This window comes from Corythoichthys intestinalis, chromosome 19, assembly GCF_030265065.1.
Source record: "Corythoichthys intestinalis isolate RoL2023-P3 chromosome 19, ASM3026506v1, whole genome shotgun sequence".
Taxonomy (NCBI): domain Eukaryota; kingdom Metazoa; phylum Chordata; class Actinopteri; order Syngnathiformes; family Syngnathidae; genus Corythoichthys; species Corythoichthys intestinalis.
The window spans coordinates 19,253,374-19,278,238 of NC_080413.1; the positions used below are offsets into that span (position 1 = coordinate 19,253,374).

Sequence of the window (24,865 nt, forward strand, 5' to 3'; positions counted from 1 at the left end):
TCTTCTTTGACCAGAAAAAGTGTTAGTAATGCTGGGTGATCTGTCCCCCCCCCCCCAAAAAAAAATCACAATTTTTGTTCATATGGTCCAGTCTCGATTCTTTTTATAAATTTTTAAAACTTTTTTGTTGGAATTTGACCTTTTAGCCAGATTGCCGGAATCACGCCAGCCAAACCACCGGAACCACGCTAGCGCAATTTAGATGACCCTGGCCGGCGGTGTTCCAAAAACCCGGCCAAAAGGCCAAACTCCGGCCATTCACTTTAGTTTTAACCCTTTGTGCGGATTCCATTTTAAAAGCTGGAAAAAAGCTTCCAAACACAAGTTGACAATTTATTGACAATTTAATTCAACAGCAATCTTACAGAAAGGCATTACAGCAAATGGACCCAGGGGAGGAGGAAAGCTGGCTCCAGGGTGGACAAAAGAGTCCACAAAAGATATTCCAGAGAAAAGACAGCGCTGGCTAAAGAATTGTCTTCTGAAGGCTCTGGTGAGTTGGGCTGTGGTCCGGAAGTAGGGTGTGTTTAGGCGTTGTTTTAGGATTATTGTCTGTTGTGGATTGGACAGAATTCGGGCATTACTGTTTTCAGGGCAACGAGAGTTGAGTATTTTGCCATCCTCAGCGGCGCGAGTGCTGAGTGTTCACTTCTCACTTGTGGGTTTCTCCGTTATCAGATGTTTCTTGTGGGAGGAGAGGATGTCCTTTCATTTTTCTAGACTGTCCAGTGTTGGTTACCAGTAGAGCTGATGGCAGGATTTGATGGTCCAGACGTGGGCTTGTAGATGTCTTGGCCATCACCTGCCTGTCTTGCTCTGTCAGCGTCAGTCTTGCTCAGTCAGCTGCATGATGCGTGCGTTGGGCTTCCGTAGTCAGCAGGCATCCTGTATCTGTTATGCCCTTATCTCCCCGATGTATTAGCGCTGCAAATTCCAATCACTCCAAGTCCAACTAATCATAATATCAAATATATTTTACTTGCTTTCTTAAACTATGATTTAAATGCTATTATTTTATATTTGGTGTGTTAGAGTAATACAAACAGTCAAACAGTAAATATGGGAAAGGATGCTATTCCCTTCAGTTTTCATGTTCTTGTTTTTTTAACTGGGAGTTTTTATTGAACTGTGTCTACCAATGTAGGCTATATTAGCATTAAGCTAGCATGCGCTCCAAATGTATATACCGGTATATATATATTTTTTAAAAATATGTACAGTATATATCTTTAGCTTTACAGTTTACTTCACAAATAATGTAATAAACTGATTGGAAAGCAAAAACATTAGGCTCTTTGAGGGATTGTTCAAAATCTAGCAAGTAGTCAGTGTGCATCATCAATAGCATATACTGTATGAAATGATTCAACACAGAGATCAACCTAAAAATAGTTTCCATCTTGATCTTAAAACCTTTAATGGTTTTTGGTAATCAGCAATCGAACAAGTTGTTTTTTCTGAAAAACCTTTTTTTCGGATCATTTTTCACATGCCTTAGGTATGGCCCCAAAGTGTTTTGTTCACAAATATGTTTTAATTATGCCTCTACTAACGTGTTAGCATGAATTAGAAATAGACCGTACGCATACTGACGTACAAATTTGGGTTACTTGCAGCTATGGGAACAGAACGGAATTCTGTATAAGACTGTACTGCACAAGTAAAATAAGGTTCACCCAAGTAACAACTAAATTAAAGCAATAAAACACTCATGAGCTCCAGTTGTCTGTGACAACATTATAGAAAATAGAACAGCACGGTATGGTGGAAAAATATCAGTCAGACATTAGCAGAATCCGATTTTTCACAAAATACCAGCAAAACGTGCAAGAATGCTGCTCTCAGCTGTTGCAAAATGCATCACAACAAATCATTGTGCAACTAATTTATGGTCACGATCACTCCAAAACGCATCATCGTTCATCTGGGATGCGCGGCGGGATAATGGCGTGAGCTACTTAAATTGCAAAGCAGATCATTCGCTATGGATGTCACCCACTTTTACTTTTGAAATGCAAGTAATCAGGTTTAGTCATTATTTTTGTCCACCTTTTTTTTTTGCAAATCATATTATCGGTTCTCCCTTTTGGTTATTATTATTATTTATTTATATTTACCTACTCCCGCACTTTTCGGGCGAATCTTTAAGCCTGCTCTGATCAAAGACGGCTTTGCGACAGTATGAGAGGCAACCAGGAAGCAGACACATCAAACCACTAAGGAGAAACTCACAATACACAGGCAACGCGTGTGTGTGTGTGTGCACATGTGTTGCGAACAAATGAATTTATTAACAGAACAAGAGCGGGATGTGACTTTGTCTCTACCTTCAGCACGTCGATGAAAGGTAGAAAGGTGTCCCTCTGAAGTCCGTTTTTGTACAGATCTGAAAGAGGAGGGGAGGGCCTGTATTAGAGGTGCTGTTTAGCCTTCTAATAATGTCATTCCCCGCCACAGATTGGCACATAAAGTGGCTATTGATGAACTGAAGGATGAGATTGGGGAGATATGACAAAAGAGCCCAAAGCAGGGGGAGAAAAATGGATTTCTCTACCGGCAGAGCGGCGGCAACATAAAATTCATTACATTCCCAAACAATGGTGGCGGGAGAAAGGACTGTCGCCTTTTCAGGGCGGACAATATCCACAGCGGCTGGCTGAATAGGGGTTTCAATTAGCTCGGCTGAAACAAATTACATTTGAAGTAGCATCCCTGATACACAGATAAAACAGGTCGGGATTCACACACAAACCGGGACAAAGACAGCGTACGTACAAGCGAGAGCGCACAAACAGATGAGGCTTAAGCCCTCCAGCTGCGAATGCAACGCAACTGGTTGTTGTTGATGTTTGGGCTTTAACGCGTTACAATGGGACCGGGCTCTCGTCTATATAGTGATGGACTGCATCGGCATCAAGAAAAAGACATCATTAGGAAGTGGTTGTTTACTTTCTTACTCAACAATGTTGCAGTGGTTAAAAGAAGAAAGTTGATAGTAAAGTTGATAGAAAGTAGATGTTCATTAACGCTGAGTGCAACTTAATCTTGCAGAAATTTTTAATTGCCATATTGGCCCGAATATAAGACGGTGTTTTTTGCATTGAAATAAGACTGAAAAAGAGGGGGTCGTCTTATATTCGCGGTCTAGACATCATACCCATTCACGACGCTAGATGGCGCCAGATATCATTGAAGCGATGTTCTGTCATGACAGATCTCAGCTACTCTCCCCATTCACGATGCTAGATGGCGCCAGATATCATTGAAGCGATGTTCTGTCATGACAGATCTCAGCTACTCTCAAGTTTAACTAGTTTGCATTATTTTATTGCAATGTTTTTCCTTATTCGGATATGTTTCAAGACTACAGTTAGACTTTACTTTGATGGGTAATGCAGTTATTGCAATTTTGTTGTTTTATCACAATAGATTGGCTTATTTACATTTCAAAAACCAGAAGCCATTCATTTACGCATTTACGAATGTGAGAGCACTTTTACATATTTAAATGTTCAGCTATTAAGATTTGAATAAGGCAAAATAACATGCTGTTTCTCTCAAATATATTGTTAAAATCATTTTTTTCGGATGTACTGTAATTATTTTCTGTATAAAAATTAATTTGATGTTCAAAAAGTCTTTTTTTCAAACTTGAGTCTTGAAAAAGAGGGGGTCGTCTTATAATCAGGGCCGTCTTATATTCGGGCCAATACGGTCATTTTTCAATTACTACTAAGGCCGTCGCAGTTATACTTTTTTAACGATTAGTCGACTAGCTGAATAATTTTTATATTAACTTTTTTTTTTTTTTAAACTAATTAGCAATTCAATTTTTGTTGACTATTATTAATTAACAAAAAACATTTACAAACAATAATTTTTTTTTATTGAAGCCCAAATAAACACATAAATGACAAATCACTGATAAATAATGAGGTCAAATGCTGATGGCATTAACTAGTGCAAAAGAATGGAATGTGAAACAGATTCAGAACACTGTGACTTCACTTTTCCAACGGGATTCAAAACAATTGTTACATTCTCTTTTTGTGGTATTTCTATATTGTTCTCAGCATTAGAGTGAGCTAATAAATAAACTTCACGTAAAATAAACTTCACGTATCACCGGAGTGAAGTACGTGAAAAAAATGTATTGATGCACGTTGATACGATTCTATGACCGAGTATTAGGGACAAATAATTTAAAAAAAAAAAAAAAAAAAAAAAAGGATTACAAATTTATAGTTGTACTACTGCTGCGGGAAAAAAAGTCATTTATTTCGTAGGGGTAATGAAGCTGTCAGCCGCTACGCACGTTACATAAATGTACCTTCGCTGGGAACTACGATGAAGCATTAGTATAAATTCTTCTATTGATTATAATTTGATGAAGATGAAGCAAAATAATAAGGATTTCCTTATTTGTAAAACTGGTTCTAAAACAATAAAAAGATACTTTCACTATTACTGATTTTAACGGAGGCGGCAACACGCTACCTAAACTAGGTAGCTGCATTAGCCCCTATACTCTGTTGTATGACCCATATATAGGCAACTTAAATAAAAATGTTGTTATATGGACTTACGATCCGCCAGCTTGTTGTCTCCTGTCGTCTTCCAAAATTACCGCCCATTAAAAAAAAAAAAAATTGTTTATTCAATGTTTTCATTCAGATTATGCATTGGAGAGAGATAAGACATGTTTTTTCACTTTTTTCCCCAAAGTATAATTAAAACTAAAAAACTTTTATTTGTATAGAGTATATACATAGATATACTGTAATTTTTGCAGTATGAGGCGCACCTGACTATAAGTCGCTACCCACCAAATTTGGCACGAAAATGGCATTTGTTCAAAGATAAGCCGCACTGGACTATAAGCCACAGCTGTCGTCACTGTATTATGGGATATTTAAACCAAAAGATATTAACCGGTGACACTTAATTTGACAGCGGCATCATACGACTGTCATAAGACAATGTGAACCACCATGAAGCTTTGAACCATTTGGCTGCAAAGCTTCATTGCTTTAACAAGCTTCATTTGGCCATCACGCTCCCTTGTGGGAGACAGTCAAGGTCTGCTTCCACCTGCTGTCAACACTGTTGTCATCCAACATGCCTCCTAGCATGCGTTGCAGTGCTATAGATGTAAATAAGAATCAAAATCTATGTTGTGTGCTAATTATTTCTTCAGTTACTGCTCCAATTGTTTCATTAATTTCTAGTTATGGTATTTGGTAACATTTTATTTGACAATGGCGCCATATCACTATCATGAGACGATCATAATTATGAATGACACTGTCATGGGCATTTATGAATGCTTCTAACAGATGTCATTCAGTGTTATCCAGCAAATCTCACTTTTGCATTGATGTAAAAGATGGAGCTGGACATTAATGGAGTTAGTGACATAATTTGCCGGATGGCACTTAATGACATAAGCATTCAGTAATGCCCATGATACTCATGTCATAATTATGACAGTCTTATGACAGTGTTATGACGCCGCTGTCAAATAAAGTGTTACCTATTAACCCAAATAAATCAACAAATAAGCCGCATAAGACGCAGGATTCAAAATGAAGGAAAAAAGTAGCGGCTTATAGTGCGAAAATTACGGTATACCTGGGTGACGCCGCTTCAGGTGTTTATTCACGGCCGACGTGCTGCCATGGTATGCAAGCTTGGCATTGCAGCTTTGTCTGTCTTGTTTCGTTGGAATAAGTCCATGCTTTGGTCACTCCAGTGAGCTCTTTTGTCTTTGTGCCGCTTTCCCCGCTTGAATCCCGAGCATCCGCCATTCCCAACTTTCCACGCAAATATATTTTTTCAACCCTTTGTTAACCGTGCTCGTTGACGCGTTTATGTCATCGATGACGTCGACTAGTCGGGACAGCTATCATTACTACAGTGATGAAACTTGTCAGGTATCTTAAATTGTTCGTATTTTCGTAACATACAGTGGGGCAAATAAGTATTTAGTCAACCACTAATTGTGCAAGTTCTCACACTTGAAAATATTAGAGAAGCCTGTAATCGTCAATCACTAGGTCCCCCTGTACGGTTCTGGGATTTTTGCTCACCGTTCTTGTTATCATTTTGACGCCATGGGGTGAGATCTTGCATGGAGCCCCAGATCGAGTGAGATTATCAGTGGTCTTTTATGTCTTCCATTTTCTAATAATTGCTCCCACAGTTGATTTCTTTACACCAAGTGTTTTACCTATTGCAGGTCTACAATTTTGTCTCTGGTGTCCTTCGACAGCTATTTGGTCTTGGCCATAGTGGAGTTTTGCGTGTGACTGACTGAGGTTGTAGACAGGTGTCTTTTATACCGATAATGAGTTAAAACAGGTGCCATTAATACAGGTAACGAGTGGAGCCTCGTTAGACCTCGTTAGATGAAGTTAGACCTCTTTGACAGCCAAAAATCTTGCCTGTTTGTAGGTGACCAAATACTCATTTTCCACTTTAATTTAGAAATAAATTCTTTAAAAATCAAACAATGCGATTTTCTGTTTTTTTTCCACATTCTGTCTCTCATTATTGAGGTTTACCCATGTTTACAATTACAGGCCTCTCTAATCTTTTCAAGTAGGAGAACTTGCACAATTGGTGGTTGACTAAATGCTTATTAGCCCCACTGTATCTTTACATAGCTAAACAAGTTTTTATATGCAATGAATTAGTACTTTATATCGACACCTTCTTAAAATGATGTTTTTTTTTTTTTTAATTGAGGATAAATAATCAAATTTATTTATATCGCCTTTTAAAAAGCAGATAGGTACTCAAAGTGATTTACAATAAAGCAAGCTATAGTACATGATAAATAAATGGCAGTAAAGTATGGTTTTTTTTTTTATACCTAAATGTTTAGTTAGTAGTTTAGTCATCTTTAGTACAGGGTGAGTACTTTTGCTCACTCTCCCTTTTAATGTCAGAACTAGTATATCCATATTTTAGAAGATGATGCGTGCGAGAGGCAGCGGTTCTCTAATGGGAAAAGAATTTAGTGATACAACGATTATGTAAATATATTGCTTAGAATTCTTGGCTTCAGTCTTCCATCAAACCTCAGACATTTAAATATAAACAACATAGAGGTAGCGTACTGATAGTTTCCAAACAAAAGACGCAATTCATACCGCCAAGCATTCTCGCTTTCGAGTCTCCATTAGTATTAAAAACAAAAAATACATAGAAATCGTCTTTATGTGCTCTCACTGGAAGCTATCAACAAACACATCGAGGGGCCTTTTGATAGCGCCATCTCCACATCAATAAAGAAGGCAAATGTATGCCTTTCATGTCCAGTTTTCCTGTATGCTGTCATGTATTCCATTAACAGCGCAATTAATATACCAAGTAAGCTTTCTATTAAGTTGGTGAGGTTTGGTGTCTTTGTTCTTAATAGCTTGTAAATATCAGAGATGTTGAGTATGTGTCTTAACATTGTGTTCCATGCATTTTGTGTCCTCTCAGAAAAATCCTCTTGGGTAAGTGTTATTTTTTTGACCGCATTGATTACAGTGGAAATTAAGTGAATGAACCGGGTTAGGGTAAATAATGCTTGGCCTCCTTCTAAGACATTTGAGAGGTGAAGATGTCTGGGGAAAAAAACAGTAAAGTGGTCGCTAATGTCAAATACACGCTTGCTATTTAGGTACATGTAAACGATGATGAAACAGGAGAAAAATAACAGTTATCTTTCATCCTGTATTTTTATTTTTTTAAACATTTATCCACATTCAGGCGGGGGACGGGGGGGGGGGGTTAGGTCAAGGGAAATCATAGTAACTCATTTAAAATTGCGATCCTTTTTACGTACGCAGTTATTTATTCAACACTTTACTGTATTATTGCATTTTTTTGTTTATTTAGGGAGATATAAACAAGCCTATGACAGTTGAACCAAATTGCAGTGCTTGGTGGAAATTTTTCAAGGGTGAAAGATCTTCATACAAAGGGAGGAAGCAACAACAAAATATATCTATACAGATATTAATTAATATTACAAAAACTCGATTCGATTCATGTCACGATTCTTTACCCATGATTTAATACACAAAATGTTTTTAACAGTGAAGAAAAAGATTTAAATTACAATAAAAATACAATTTAACACGTCACCTGAAAATCTAGCACTAATAATTAAAATGAATTTTAAAAAACATCTATAAATTAGTCCAATGGTTAACTTTTTTTGTTTTTGTTTTTTTAATAAATAAATAAATAAAATATTAACAAGGCATTTTCTCTTGCGAGTAACCAGCAGATGCGAGTATTTGTTAGTAACTCGGCTGGAAGGTGTGTCATGATTCTACCGTCTCACACCACGGGACAGGATCGTGACTTTGAGTATCGCATTAATAAATATAAGCTACATAAATTAAAAATACAGTGGTATGAAAAAGTATCTGAACCTTTTGGAATTTCACACATTTCTGCATAAAATCACCATCAAATGTGATCTGATCTTTTGTCAAAATCATACAGATGAAAAAACAGTATCTGCTTTAACTAAAACCACCCAAACATTTATAGGTTTTCATATTTTCATGAGGATAGTATGCTATGCAAACAATGACAGAAGGGGGGAAAATAAGTAAGTGAATCATCCCATATAATATTTTGTGCCCCCGCCCCTTTGGCAGCAATAACTTCAGCCAGGCACTTCCTGTAGCTGCAGATCAGTCTGGCACATTGATCAGGACTAATCTTGGCCCATTCTTCTCTACAAATCGATCAGGACTAATCTTGGCCCATTCTTCTCTACAAAACTGCTGTAGTTCAGTCAGATTCCTGGGATGTCTGGCATGAATTGCTGTCATTAGGTCATGCTACAGCATCTCAATGGGGTTCAAGTCTGGACTTTGACTTGGCCACTCCAGATTGTGTATTTTGTTCTTCTGAAACCATTCTGAAGTTGATTACTTCTGTGTTTTGGATCATTAGCCACGTTTACATGCATGCTGACTTTTATTCATACCGATTCAAATCATTCCGAATGGAAATTTCACATCAGCTGTTTACATGTCACCTCATCTATTCCGATCCAGCGTTTACATGTGTCTGCCTTTATTCCGAAGGACGTTTGACAACTGCCGTCTGACATGCGCAGATTAATCAAAACAAAGCGTCACGTTGCAAAACATGGAGCTCGATCGTCAGATCAGCTGCTGTTTTAACTTTTCGAGTGGAAACAAAACTTCAGAATGATACGCCGTTCATTTAAAAAGTTGTGTGGGTGCGTTGTCAGTGTGCTTGGAAGCCATGTTGCAAGTGACGTTACTTACGTCACCAAGTGACGTCACCACGTCAGTACGGGGCATGTGCAGAAAGAACGCAACCAGACACCATTCCGCTTCCCTGTTTACATGATATAATTTTACTTCTAATCGGTTTGGGAAAAGGAATATTCCACCCCTGTGAATCGGAATGAAATTCCATTCGGTTTGGGCCTGTTCATTTCGAATGAGATGTTTATATGGAACACATTTATTCGGTTTGAACAAATATTCCGATTGTAATTGGAATATTTGGCTCCATGTAAACGTGGCAAGTGTCTTGTTGCAGCATCCACCCTCTTTTTAGCTTCAACTGTCTGACAGACGGCCTCAGGTTTTTTCTGCGAAACATCCTGATCCTTTTTTTAGACAGCAGTGGCTTCCTCCGTGGACTCCACCCATGAACACCATTCTTGGCCAAAGTTTTACATATAGTTGATGTGTGCACAGAGATACTGGACTGTGCCAGTGATTTCTGGAAGCCTTTAGCAGACACTCTAGGGCTCTTTTTTACCTCTCTGAGAATTCTGCGCTGAACTTGTGGCGTCATCTTTGGTGGACGGCCACTCCTTGGGAGAGAAGCAACAGTGCCAAACTCTCTCCATTTGTAGACAACTTCTCAGACAGATTGATGAACATCCAGACTTTTAGAGATCTTTTCCCAGCTTTGTACAAATCAACAATCCTTGATCGCAAGTCTTCAGACAGCTCTTTTCATCGAGCCATGATGCACATCAGGCAATGCTTCTCATCAAGATAATTCTTACCAGGTGTGTGTTTTATAGTGGGCAGGGCAGCTTTAAACCACTCATCAATGATTGGGCATACACCTGACTTAAATTGTTTGGTAAAAATTGGGTTTCAATTGCTCTTTAAGTCTCCTTAGGCAGAGGGTTCACTTACTTATTTCCCCCCCTTCTGTCATTTATTGCATGCTGTCCTTATCAAAATATGAAAACCTATAAATGTTTGGCCGGTTTTAGTTAAAGCCAGACACTGTTTTTACATCTGTGTGATTTTGACAAAGATTCGACAGTGATTTTATGCCAAAATTTGGGAAATTCCAAAAGGTTCTGATTATTTTTTTATACCACTATATATAGGAAAACAAATATCCAGTACCATCAGGCGGTCTGTTGGAGGTCGCCACTACCACCACTCCGGCCTTGAATAACGTCCGGAAAAGCTGCTTCAGAATCACGGCATCAGCAATGTCCGTCACCTAACGTAAAGAAACCATAGAAGATTTAGAAGCGCAAAATATCAAATTGATTCACCTTTCATTTTTTACTTTCCACATGACATGGGTCAAAGCGAGTCAGAAACACTCCATATTGATTAGTGTCACACAGGTGTGCTTGTTCGGTGCTTTTGTATGGACATAGTCAACACAATGCTACTTACACATGTATACCTGAACCACTTGTAGTGAGACTGAATGGTCATGATGATAAGGACAAGGCAGTGGACACAAACTAATCAATCGAGCAAATGCAGCAGACTCGAAACCTATATCTAGACTTGCGCGTATGAATGTGTGTGTGTGCTATGCGAATAACCGTTCAATTATGTGCTGGCTTTTTCTTCCACATTATTTCCACCTCAAGCAAAGGTCGATGACAACGCTGAAACAAGGCCATTTGCGAGTTGCTGCCTATTATGTGAAGGGCTCTGACCTTTCAATCAGCGATGCAGCGCTCTCACTTTTGTTCTTAATCCCCTCGTCTCTATTTTTCACCTCTATCGAACAAACATGGAGAGAGAGACCTCTTTATGGCCGTCAATATAACCTGCGTGATGACTGATTAAAGAGGTCAGCCTATGAATTTTCTTTTCCAAGAAATTTATTTTCTATCCAAATTCTATACACAAGTTCTTTCAAAAATCCTTTTTTTTGTCTGAAGTGGCTATAGAAAATTCCCACCACTCTGTTAGAAAAGGCATGTTTTTTTTAAAAAAAGACCACAATAATTATTTTAAAATCCGATCAAAAGAATGGAAACTTTTAATGTAATAAACTTTGCACTAAACGCTCTAAAATGAAATATTTGCTTTCATGACAGTATTCAGTCTACCACATTGCTTGTATTTTAAAAGGTGTGTGTTCACTCGAGCCAGTGTTTTGAATACAGTGTATTGTAATCCACAATACATTTTCTACAGTGCTTGTCATTATTAGAGCCGTATGAAGTGAGGCCCATTCCAGTAGAGTGCAATTCGCTCCGGACTGATTGCCAACTAATTGCAGGTCACCTGAAGACACAAGCACGTTCAAGGTAATTTTTACATCTACAACAAAAAAATTACTGTCTTCTATTAACCTGACATGCATGATTTTCGGAATGTGGGAGAAACCCACAAGAGAACTTGTTGGAGTTGATATTTGAACCCCAAACCTCAAAATTGTGAAGCAGTGTTAACCAGCATGTTGTTAACTAGCTTTTCAACATGCTGCCATTTTTTATTTGTATGCTTTAATAAAATAAACCTATTAAAAATGCTAACTAAAAAATTTAGTAGTACTAGACCAAAGTTTCGGTTTCAATTCAGTTTATTCACACATCAAGATATACAGTACTTGGTTATATGCAGTGCCGGACTTGCTAATTTTGGGGCCTAAGGTGAACATATCCAGGGGCCCTCTTCATGGGTCAGGGGTTAAAAAGGTGAGAAGGGTGTGGAGGAAATATGTTCTGCTACACTACGGCTGTCCTAAACGACAAATTTTCTCCTGATTAGTCAGCCGACTAGTTTTACGATTTTTTTTTTTTTTTACTAATTTAGCAATGAAATTTTTGTTGACGCTTGTTAATTCACAAAACTATTTTGGAACACTTAAATTCTTCATTAAAGTACAAATAATCATGTAAATAACAATAATTAATCACAAACAAACAATGAGGTTAAATGCTGATAGCATTTACAAGTGCAAAAGAATGGAAAGTAAACAGATTCAGAACACTGACTTTGCCTATCCAACATTATTCAAAACAATTCTTAAAAAAAAATTCTAGCAATATTATTATAGTATACTACTATATATAATAGTAGTATAATAATTATTCATTGCAATCATACTTGTCATGAAGTGTCATTTGAAAGCTATTCTTAGTGTAGAATCTGTATTATGCAGTATTTACTCAACATATTATAATATTAATTCTGAAGTATGTGGGATTAACTCCAGAAGTCATTATTTATATGACGAACATGACGTGCTTTTGCTGTTAACCAGCTGTTGAGTGTAATTGTATGACTGATTGGAACTGTGCTACATTGTTTCGCCACAGGGTGTGCTGTCGTGTATTTTAAGTTCGGTGTGAAGAAGAAGTTAAAAGAGGCATTAGAGGCCTGTTCTCAACTTCTCCCTCACTGCACTTGTGCTCTCATGGAGAGCACGTTTGCTCATGCGTTCGAAATAAACGATGGCTGACATGCAAAGTAGCAAGTGAGCTGTAAAAGTAGTGAGCTTGGTGGCGTGAAAACCGCGGGAGAGCTCAGTGAAGCTAACGAACAGCTAAGCAATGCTAAACGGCGCCAAATGAAGCTAAGCGACTGATACTCAGTCCGTCTTCGTGGAACAGTCCATTGTAGTGCGTGTGTGTGGGCGGGAGATAATATAAATTCCACATTCAAATGGCTTCCTTTTTTGTTTTGTTATTTTTTTGTTTGGTATGCTGACATAATTATATATGACGAATAGCTGGGGGTGGTGCTGGCTCCAGTGGCCCAAGCCGTTGCTCGTTGGGGCAAGGGCAGCTGGTTGGGGGCCCCCTACTGGTTGGGGGCCTAAGGCGATCGTCTACTTCGCCTGAATAGTAGATCCACCTATGGTTATATGCAAACGATTCATATAACATGCACGAAAAGGACACTCCAAAGAGGCTATTTAAAGCTTTTAGCAGGGGCCTAGTTGGACAACATACACATACACACACACACCCGTACACATACATACAATTAACTATGGAAAATCTCAAAATTCTGATTATATTGGATTTGATATGAGACACCTTAGTATTGTTATTCAGAGAATCGGCATATTATACATACAGTACATGGCTAGGAGATACGTTTTGAGTTTTTTTCTTAAAGATGGAGTGTGACATTTTAAGTGTTTCGTCAGGTTCATTCCAAATCTGTGGTCCTCTGCACACAATGCTGAAGCTTGTCTATTTTAGCCTTCTTGTTTTCTCAGTGATTAGATTTTTTCTTCTGGTAGTATATGTGTGCTGAGGTGTACAGATGAGTATGAGGTCACCTAATTTATGGTTTAGTTTATAGAGGATTTGATACATTACGCAAGCATGTTGATAATGGTTGTGGTGGCGGTGAAGATGGTGGCGGTGAAGGATTATTTTTGTTGGAGCATTAAACTCAGACCATGTTAGGGCACGTATAACTTTTTTCTGCAGTATTTCAAGCTTTTTTAGATAAGGTGAATGTGTGTTGCACCATATGATATCACAGTTGTGTAAATGTGGTTAAAATAAAGATTTATACAGATTGAGAATAGCAGAGAGTGGTAGATAATGTCTGTTTAAAAAAAAAAAGAGCAGCATATTGTGACAGTTTATTTGTAGGATCATCAATATGGTTTTTAAAATTAAGGTATTCATCAATATGGACCCCCAGGAATTTTGTAGAGCCGACTCTTTCAATGTTTTCTCCGTTTATGTTTAGACAGATTTTTTAATGGCTTGTTTTTTATTGGAGTGAAACACGATATAATTTGTTTTATTGAAATTTAGAGAGAGTTTATTACATTTGAACCATGTGTCTATTTTCTCTAGTTCATTATTTACGATTTGCTGAAGTGCAGTTAGATTTTTGTGGGAAAAGAACAAATTTATATTTTCAGCAAATATCACTTTTTGTCAAACGCATGAGGAAATAATAAAATCATTAATGTACAGGTTGAAGAGGAGCGGCCTTAAGATGGAGCCCTGGTGGACTCAATGGTTGATGAGTTTGTATGATGATTCAGAATTGTTAATGACTACGGAACCAGTCTAGTGCTAGGCCTCTAATCCCATTATGCTGCAGTTTATTGACGAGTATTTCAGTCTTAATGATGTCAAATGCTTTGGACAGGTCCAAAAAAATGCCAACTCCGTAGTCACCTTTGTCACTTGCATCGTAAACTTTTTCCGTTAAGTCGAGTACTGCCATATATGTTGTATTTTCCTTTGTGAATCCATACTGTGATGGGACAATGATGTTGAGCTTGTCTAGATAGTTATTGAGTTTGTTGTAGACTACTCTTTTCAAAACCTTGGAGAGGAGGGAAGTTTTAAGTCGTAGTACTACGTACTTAGTACTAATTAAGTAGACCTAATTCAATTTCTTCATTCTCCATAGTATTCTCATCTTGTTTTATCAAGTTAATATAAACCTGACTTGAATTAACCTGAATGATAAAGTGTGTGGGCCATAATTCTATGCTTGAGGACATTGCACTTGAAATGATGAGTTGTGTGAATCGTTTACAACCTCACTCCCGATGTTTTCAAAACAGCACACTGACAACTAAGCCGTCAGTCAGTATGTTTAGCTCAGTTGTCTGCGACCCCGTTGACACGGTGGTGGCCTAGGTTCGATCCCCGATTGGAGCAAAATATTATGTATTATAGTGATGTGACCAAAAATTCGGAGCTAAAATTGCATTTTCGGTTTTCTGTTAAAAGGCCGAAAGTTAACCACCGAAAAGTGTGAAAACCTTAGTCATCTATTGATGTAATCAAAACACATCGTCTTTCTAAAATTACTGGCTCACATTCAACATGTCCACGGTGGAAGTATTTTGAGGTATCAAAGAAACATATAAATTATTAAAGGAAGGAAAATAAAATAACTTCATCGCTGCTACACGCCCGTACTGATGTTGCTTTCCATTGATGATCCCTTGTCACATCGAGTTCAGTGCATTTCAGCCAGTGTGTGAGTAATTTGGAGTTGAATCAAGCGAGCAGTATACAAATAAAGCAGTATTTAAGTGCATACATGTGCATTTGCTGTGGTTTAGTACAATACGTTTATAACACGACCACTTCCTCTTTTTGTCACACTTTTTCCCACGAGTTCCACACCCCCTCTGGCAGTCGTCGTTTAATCCAGCCAGGAGCGACTTTACTCGGCTTCGTCGCCGCTAGAACTCAGCCTACTTGCCTGGCTCTCAATCGATTCCACATTTGCACAAGAAAACACTAGAGTCTTATTTTAAGAAGTAGAGATTGTAATAGCCTTGTAAAAAGCTTTACTAATTTCTGCGAGAACGGAATTGTCTTTTGTTGTTGTTATGAACTACAGTATTACACAAACGTACATCGAGATCTCATTTAGCTTAGCAATTGGAGGTGTGAGACGCAATTTTTTATAAGTTCCTAGAAAGCACATTTATCAAGGTTTCATCTGCCAGTGTCTACGTCCATTGAACAGAATGCTATGACGACGCCGGCACCTCTCGACCATGCATGTGCAGGTATGATATTCCGATGGTGAGAAAAACTTATACCAAAGTATCACGGTTTCACGGTACATTGAACAGGATTGTTATTTTTCAAAACATTTTAGCTAATTGGAACATAAGTATAAAGTTGAGTTAAATAAATAATTAAATAAATAAAAAACTAACTAAATACTCTAAATGAAATTAGAACAAATGCAGTCTTTAGGTGATCCTAAACCCACAACCACAGCTCAACATTATTACCATCAGAACAAAAATAATTATTTTCCATAAAAAGCACATGTGAATGACTTGTATCATGTTTACATTATACACTCTCAAAACACTGCACGTTTACCACCGCTAGACACACTAAACATTCTGGAGTTTACTCTCGTAGCTGGTGGGAAACATTCATAACAGTGTTTACTAACCTTTAATTTTGTACAAATGCAAAATCATGTTGGACGTATTGCCTCCTTGGCACCCACCCTCCACAAACATGTTTTACATGTTGGTTGGCCCTCCTATAAACCCCGGCCATCTGTAACTTTTCTGTAGCCGAAGTATTCCCATACCAGCGATTTTGTTTTATTCGATGGGGGAAAAGTTTGGTGTTTCACCTCCTCCAGCCATCGTGTAGTACAGCTGAATCACTGACACTGAGAAACAACCAATGGGGTAGGTTGAGCCTTGAAGCTGCAAGCGAGGGATTTTTCCATGCATTTTTATGACATAAAAACATCGCCAATACCTTAGGGACGGTATGACAGAAATTTTTTGCGGTTTTGAAACCTTCACGTTTTCTTACCACGGTATACCTTGGAACCAGTAATCGGCACATGTCTACTCTGGACGCGTTTAAAGTTTGCCACAAAACGCTCACTGCCGCCAGGAACGCACCCTCCCATGGGGTTTAGAAATCGGCACCTTTCAAACTTAATTTCTCGAGCCTCTGGAGTTGTAGAACCAATGCTGTAAGGGGGAATAATTGGAAAATAATTAAATTACAGTATTTTTTCGGACTATAAGTCGTAGTTTTTTTTCATAGTTTGGCTGGGGGTGCGACTTATACTCAGGAGCGACTTATGTGTGAAATTATTACCACATTATTATATCATTTCACATGTTATTTTGGTGTTTTGGAGTGACACTGATGGTTTGGTAAACTTGTTAGCATGTTCTTTACGCTATAGTTATCTGAATAATTCTTAATAGCTATGTTATGTTAACATACCGGCCACGCTTCCATTTTGTTGTTCTTACATCATGTAACATTATCATACTGTACACTTATTCAGCATGTTGTTCTATACAGTATTGTATTTTTATTTTAAATTGCCTTTCAAGATGAAACATCTGTTCTATGTGCTGGATTTTATCAAGTAAATTTCCCCCAAAAATGCGACTTATATGCCGGTGCGACTTATATATGTTTTTTTCCTCTTTATTGGGCATTTTATGGCTGGTGCGACTTACTCAGGTGCGACTTATAGTCCGAAAAATAGGCTGATTAGTTTAAAAAGAAATAAAAAATGAATTATATACTGTACATTGTATATGTATATTTTTCTGCCTTTCGGCCAAGTGTTTCTTACATTTGGTTTCGGCCAAGAATTTTGCTTTCTGTACATCCACAATAACTTATTTAAGCAGAAGTGCAATTTACCTCAAATGTTTGTTTCAAACTACTTAAACTGAAGTCCTATTTACAGTTTTATATCAAAATTTGAAAAAGCTAGTGACCTTTTTTTTAACAGTATATGACTGTATGAAAAAAAAAGTTTTATTTTTAATTTATTTATTTTAAATCAGTTTCCAGGATAAACTTCTACATTTATTTTCAGTAACACTAAGTTCAGGAGAAATACAAATTCTATCAATATCAAAATTGGATGATTTTTGGCCAATATTGAAAACTCACAGCATTCAGGTGAATGCTCAAAAAGATTTCTGCAATCTACTTTAATCCTAATCACTTTAAAACAAAGAAGAAAAAAAACAAGTTTGAAGATTAATTAATCCACAACCATTGATTACAACAACTCAAAGTCACAGCTCCACAGAGAAAAGTTTGCAATTGAAGTCAAGTTTTGAAATCAAACAATCTCTGCAGTCAGTTTTCAATAGTCCCACCCTCCCCACTCTCCTCTCTTTGACATGCACTTGTAGTGGCCTTGACCACAGCATATGTCCCCTTTCATAACCTGGAGAGTCTTCTGCATTTTGTGTAATAACCCCACTTCCCTTGCCAATACTTGATTAACATGCGTGTTAAAGCCTTGATTTGGCAAAGGAGAGGTGCCCGGGGCCATCAAATTAGTGCGTGTGATTGTGTGCCCCTCATAATGAGAATCAACAGAAAGCCAAGGCTCGATACGTTTTCTCCGACCGCAGGATTTTATTTTCATTTGAAAAGACTCATTTAAAAATGACCTTTTATACAACCTGGATTTGTTTATTCATGCGCCCTCAACACGGGTATAGTACGAGGGGGCAATATTGATTGCTGAATGACTCGAGGGGAAGAGAATGGATACCCAGAGAATGAGAAAAGTGGAGGGGCCCGATGTCGCACTTGTGGAAGACAAAAAAAAAAAATAATGGCGCAATCTCCGTTGGCCAATACCGATATTTAAATGAGCATCCAATTACTCAAGCGGCCGTGCGGTTATAGTCAGGCACACGGGTGCCACATTAAAACTCTTTTGATGTTATACCTCTTTATGTACACAACCGACGAGCAATTTCTAAAGCTGTGCTGCGCAGTGACCGAGGCCCTGAGACAATGATGCACAATCATTTTCTTCACACTCCTCTTCTTCCCTTTCCTGTCTCGGATGTCTCAATGGCCAGTATTCATTAGGGGAGCTGCAGAAAGAAGGGAGGGGAGCAGGGGGCTACAAATTACTGATAATGGCACAGCGCTAATGAAGAGAATGGAGAAATGTCATTAGCATTTAAGAGGATAAGATCCATCTGACCCGCCGCTGCTGCCGCCAGTCGCTTTCTAGCTCCACTCACTTAAAGAAGCAGGAGAGTGCGACTGATACCCAGAGCCTCATTTGCATGGCTGAGTGGAGGAGGATGCTGATTGGTATATAACCCCCCTCCATGAAACTTCCCCCTTTCACTTCTGTCTACGCCACCACTGACGCTCCCCAACCTTGAAACCTCTTGTTTATGCATCACAAACAATGCGCACGTCTGCTTGTTTCCCCTCTCCCCATTCAAGCCAAGCTGCATGGCGACGGGTGAAAACAAAAACAAATCAATGAGCAGCGGGCACAAACAGCGGCACAGCTTAAAAACGTGAAAGAAGGGAGCGCATGAAAGCCAACGAAGCTCTTGATCGTCGCACGTGCAGTGATTAGAGAACGCAACCGCACCTACTGTCACCTCTGACCTGCGGCCTTTAATGGTAATGATATCAGAGAAATATGGGCATTGTGCTGCTCGGCTTGGTAATTGAGGTTCACTCATCCTATAAGGGACGGGTGTCAAATTCAAGGCCAGTGTCTTTTTAAGTGGCACATGAAAGCTTGCCACTGTTTTCCCTTGACTTCTGTACAATATGAGCTATAAAAACAATGATAACAAATGAAAGGGTAATTGTTCACTGTAAAATGATGCTGAGATTACAAGACTTCACAGAACGTATTAGATGAGGGACAAGAAACAGAACTGCCTCATGATATAGTCTGTAAACTTGGGGGAAAAAACAGCGTAACTTCTAGCTAAAATGTAGCAGAAGCAACAAAAAGAATAATAATTACTGTTTTTAAAGCATAATTAGCCTCACTGCTGACTTGACTTTGGTTAAAAAAAAAAAAATTACAATAAAAATGATGTTATGTAACATACAGTATAGGTACAAGAAGTGTAAGTGCTTCACACAAACAGTTCAACTTGACTTCTGGCTAGGGCTGTAGCTGTCGATTATTTTAATAGTCGATTAATTTATCAACTTGTTAGTTCGAATAATCGAGTAATCGGATTGGGAATTTTCAATTTTAGGAGATTTGAGAATTTTAGGCTTTTTAGGATTGCACTTTCAAAAGAGCATTAAATGTGAATACAAAATAAAATTCCCGAGTGTTTCTTCAAACTACGTTGTATTGCACTTTGATTTAAAAATAAAATACCTGAGCTTAGCGACAAATGGTATACAAAAAATAAATAAATGAGTATCTAAGTACAAATAAAGAACAATTGGCTAACTTGCACAGCAAAAGTCCACTAGCTTAAATGGTTTAAGTGCTAAGGTTTTTTTTTAAACAAATCATTACAAAAAAAAAAAAAAAAAAAATCAAACGCCCCCGCCCAAAAAAAAAAAAAAACGGCTAAATATACCGATAAACTAAATTACGAATGCATAAAAAAAAAAACATACTAGCTCAAAAACTTACCTTAACTTGGTCTTAACAGGGAGCAGCTGGATTCACCCATGTTAAATGTGTTATGTCATATTCACTGTTGCTACTAGATGGCAGTGTATCCACCCAAATCAATAAGGCTAAATGCAAACACTTTTAAAACAAACCATTACAACGCTACTCTAATTAAACGAACACTCGAAGCAGCAAAATTGGATTCGAAGCTTTTTTCCTAATCGAATTACTCCAGTTAATCGATTAATCATGGCAGCACTACTTCTGGCCATAATGTTCGTTTGTATTTAAACAGCATTTCGAAAGGAGCCTATTTAACACAGTTCAATTTGTTATTGTTGCACTTTGAAATAAATTAAATAAATAAACATTTTTTATTCCCGTAAAAGAAGAAAAAATGACTGAAGTTGAATTTTCCCAAAAAGAAATTCTAAAATCTATTTTCTATAGCATCTGTCCCGTTTCTGTGTCCCATTACTACTTGCTTTAGTAGTACATTTAGGTGGATTCACTCTTAGGTTTCACTTTTTAAATTCTGAGGGAAACTATTACCACAATGTGGCCCACGGCAAAAAAAAAAAAAAAAAAGTTTGACACTCAAGCTGTATGGAAAGCCCCAGAAAATAGTGATAATTTTACTCTTACTCCAGAGAGTGGAATGATGATATTTGCTGCAGGACAAATGACTTCAATTAATTTAGGTTTTGCTCCAAAATGGAAGAAATCAACTCATTTAGGTCACTTGTGTGATCATATAGGGAATTTAAGTTCTGCTTTGCATAATTTCATGTTTAAAGATGTGACTTTCACGACTTGAAATCTCATGATTAAATGTTGTATTAAATAAGACCACTAGGTGTCCCCAGTCTTGTTTTTGTGGCTGTACCTACAATTGTATACAGAGGTGCGTGGACACCAAAACTCAATTTATACCTTCTTTTCAAACAAAAAAATGAAGTTCATAATTATACTTATAAAATTCAATACATTTTTTTTTTCCTCTGAACTCAAACTAGAGGTGGTATTTTAAGAAAATAAAAGTATGTAGTTCAAGTATTTTGAGAATTCTGTTTAGCCTTCAAATGATTTACTTTTGCAATTGTTCTTATATATAATAGCACACAGGCCAAATTTATGTATGCTTGTTTTTATGCTACAAACTGCTTCTTTATATGCAACGATGTGCAATTAGGCAAGGCAAAGCAAATGTATTTGTATAGCACAATTCAACACAAGGCAATTCAAAGTGCTTTGCATCACATGAAGATAAAATGATTTGTAAAAATCACATTAAATCAAAATAAAGTTAAGACAAAGACAATTGAAAAAGGATATAAAATTATACATCAAAATCACATTAAATCGTGAATAGAATAAAAAAAAAAAAAAACTAATAATTGAAATCAGAAATGGAAATAAAACAAAGTGAATTAAAAGCAAATTTGAAATCTATTGACAGTTATGAATATGCTGTGATAAACAAAAGCATTTCTAGACCTGATTTAAAGGAGCTAAGAGTTTGAGAAAACTTCAGACCTTGAGGTAACTTGTTCCAGAGGTGAGGAGCATAACTAAATGCTGCCTACCCCTGCTTGGTTCTTGTTGTTGGAACATACAGGAGACCTGTTCCAGACAACCTTAGGGGTCTAGATGCTTCATAGGGATCCAACAAATCAACCATGTATTTTGGTCCAAGGCCATTAAGTGTTTTCTAGACGAGCAGTAGTATTTTATAGTCTATCCTTCGACTCACTGAAGGCCAATGTAACGATTTCAAAACCAGTGTAATGTGGTCCAGTTTCTTTGTATTTATAAGGACTCTGGCAGCAGCATTCTGTACTAGGTGCCGCTTCCTGACTGATTTTTTTAATTAAGATCTGTAAACATACAGTTGCAATAGTTCAATCTACTGAAAATGAAAATGTTTTTCCATGTCTTCGTCTTTAGTCAAAAACCCCTTAATTCTGGCTATTTTTTTAGGTGGTAATAAGCAGATTTAGTGACAAACTTTAGATGGCCATCAAGTTTTAGGTCTGAGTTAATAATAACGCCAAGATTTTTTACTTGATTTGTAGCTGTGAGTGACATTGTGCCAGGGTGCGTGCTTATCTTTGACCTTTCCTTTTTCGGCCCAAAAATGATCACTTCTGTCTTCTCGACATTTTAGCTAAAGAAAATTCAGGCACATCCATTCATTGATTTGATGAATGCATTTACTCAGGCTGACTGAGTCGCTCAGACTGAGACTGAGGGACTGTATTCATGCGGGGACACAGAATTTAGAAGAATTTAAAGCACACTTGTAAGACACAAATTTCCACTTCATTTCTTTCAAGCAAGTTTAAATAATTTTAAGGAATTCTGACATTCTACCACCACAAATAACATTAAACAACATTGCCATTAAGTTACCAAGTGAGTACTAATTGTGAAAATGTATGCAGAAGAGTGTGAGAAAAGACTTAACTCTGTCTCAGTAAAACAGTCACTCACCTGAAACTCATCAAAACACAAGAGGCAGGTTTCACGGGCGATCTCCACGGCAACCGGCGATATGGGGTCGTAGGTGAACATGTTACCCAGCTTTCTTTTTGGCAGGCTTTGTTTCCTCCGATGGATCCCTTTAAAGTGGCGCGCAAAATGTCAGACACGTCTTAAAAAGCACACCTGCGCTGAGTAACAATGTCGTGTGAAGCAGTAATTTTACCTGCGCGAACATAATGGCAGACAATTAAAAGCAAAGCGTATATGACAATATGAAAACACAACTGAGATAAGTATAGTATATGAGGAGTTGGATGGCGTTGGAAAATTTTCATTTAACGTTAGTGAAAGCTTGGCTTGTAGTGTTGCAATGGGAGGAGAACACTAACTTTTGTGGATGTCCAGCATGAAGCCGTTGAAGTGGACCCTCTTTTTATGGCTGTTTTGCACCCCGCTGTAAAACATATCCATGAGCATGGTTTTCCCTGTGCCTGATTAGAAGAAACATGCGGAAAAATGATACTTGCATTGGTTTTCTACCAGTAAATTGTACACACAGATATTATTTCCCAGTCATGACACTGCATCATTTACATAATTCTGTTAATGATAAAAATTAATCTACCATAGCACTCTGTTACAGTATAACTTGTTTTGCCACCGTAGTGAGGTATCCTACATGAGACCGATTTAAAAAGTATTTTCACATACTTAGCCAATCCTGTAAAGCTGATTCTGATTCTAGTGCTCACACTATGTCAAGCTGTTTCTGCTTAATTTATTCTTCATCAATCAGGCACATAGTTTCGTAGAAAATGGATCGCTGAATTTATTTTATATTAAATTCTTTATGATTAGTTGATGTACAGTATTATGTCACTACTTTTTTGGGCAAAGGCATAGGTTTACATAGGGACGGTAGGGACCTAACACTACCAACTTTTCAGGATGCTCAAATTGTCCCCACTTTAAAGCAACCTTATTTGCATTATACAATGAGTTCAGTTATATCAAGACATTTAGATTGTCTCCCCATATTTTATAAGGATAGAATTGACCCTACCATTATAAAGTGAATTATTTTTTATTTATTTATTTTATTTTTATTTTCTTCAGACCAGTGTTGTTTTTGGCAGCCCTTTAAATTTTCGCCTTAGTCTTTTGGATGACAATACTTATTAGTCTTAGTCATATTTTATTCATTTCAAAATGTGTTATTCTTCTTAGTTTTTGTTGACGAAATCTCAGACTTATTTCATCTCGTTTTAGTCTACGTATACTCAATGTTTTCATCTGCAAAATTCGAAAGTTGCACTCCCAAAATAAATAAAGACAGACGAGCACATTTTGTAGCATCTACAAATCTATCACGTGATAATACACACTCAGCAGCAAAACAGTACATTATTTTAAATTTGTTAAACCCACTTGGACGCCATAACTGTACGTATAAAAGTTGTCCAAGAGTTTAAAAGGACGCCCCCCCTTTAGCAATAGCCTGATGTGAGTGCTATGCTAACGCTAGGAGTTACATTTAGTGTGTGAATATCCCTCAGCACAGACCTTTAAAGGCTAAAGCAACATTGCATATTCTCTCTTGGCAAGATAAGAAGACACATCGTACCGTGTGTGTCTCCAAACAAGCAATGGGGAGATTGGAGAGGACACTAGTGGGTGAGTTGGGTGGGTGCAGCACGTCACATGACTGACACAACCAGACACTGCTACGATGCAGCTAACTGCACATAAAATGTCACACATTCAATTGTGAAAATGTGACGGAAACTATTGTGCATTTTCGTCTCGTTCTCGTCTGGACAGACGAAAACTGGCATTCCTGTTGTTATATTTTAGTTTCCCGAGACACATTTTTAGCTTGTTATCGTCTCGTCATCGTCAGAAAAAAATTGTTCGTCGACGAAATATTTTCATTATAGTCATCGTTGACGAAAACAACACTGGTTCAGACTCACATTTACCCCTTCTCATCTGCTGAATGTGCCCTCCATTTTCCCCCCCTCAAACGCACGTTTGATTGGCTGATGAACTGCATTCATTTAAAATGTATTTATTTTCCACATTATTTATTTGAAAATGTTTTTATTTGCAGCCAATGCAGACATTTTTTCAGATAATCATACATTAATCATAATAGAGGTAAATAGTTTTCATTTTTTGTTGAGTTTAGCTATGCTTGTGGACAAGAGCAGTAGTGTTTTACCTGAAGGAAGGCTCCATTTTTATTT

General features: G+C 37.5%; 1 protein-coding gene across 3 annotated transcripts in view; it reads right to left on the reverse strand.

Annotated features, from left to right (window-relative positions):
• afg1lb (AFG1 like ATPase b) overlaps nt 1–24,865 on the reverse strand; it is a 78,643-nt gene that overhangs the window by 43,285 nt on the left and 10,493 nt on the right. For all 3 annotated transcript variants that reach the window (XM_057823419.1, XM_057823418.1, XM_057823417.1), the window contains exons 4-7: nt 23,009–23,110; nt 22,629–22,756; nt 10,419–10,518; nt 2,328–2,386 (exon numbers count right to left, since the gene is read on the reverse strand). In XM_057823419.1, coding sequence (XP_057679402.1) covers nt 2,328–2,386; nt 10,419–10,518; nt 22,629–22,756; nt 23,009–23,110 — 389 coding nt within the window. The remainder of the gene's footprint in view (nt 1–2,327; nt 2,387–10,418; nt 10,519–22,628; nt 22,757–23,008; nt 23,111–24,865) is intronic.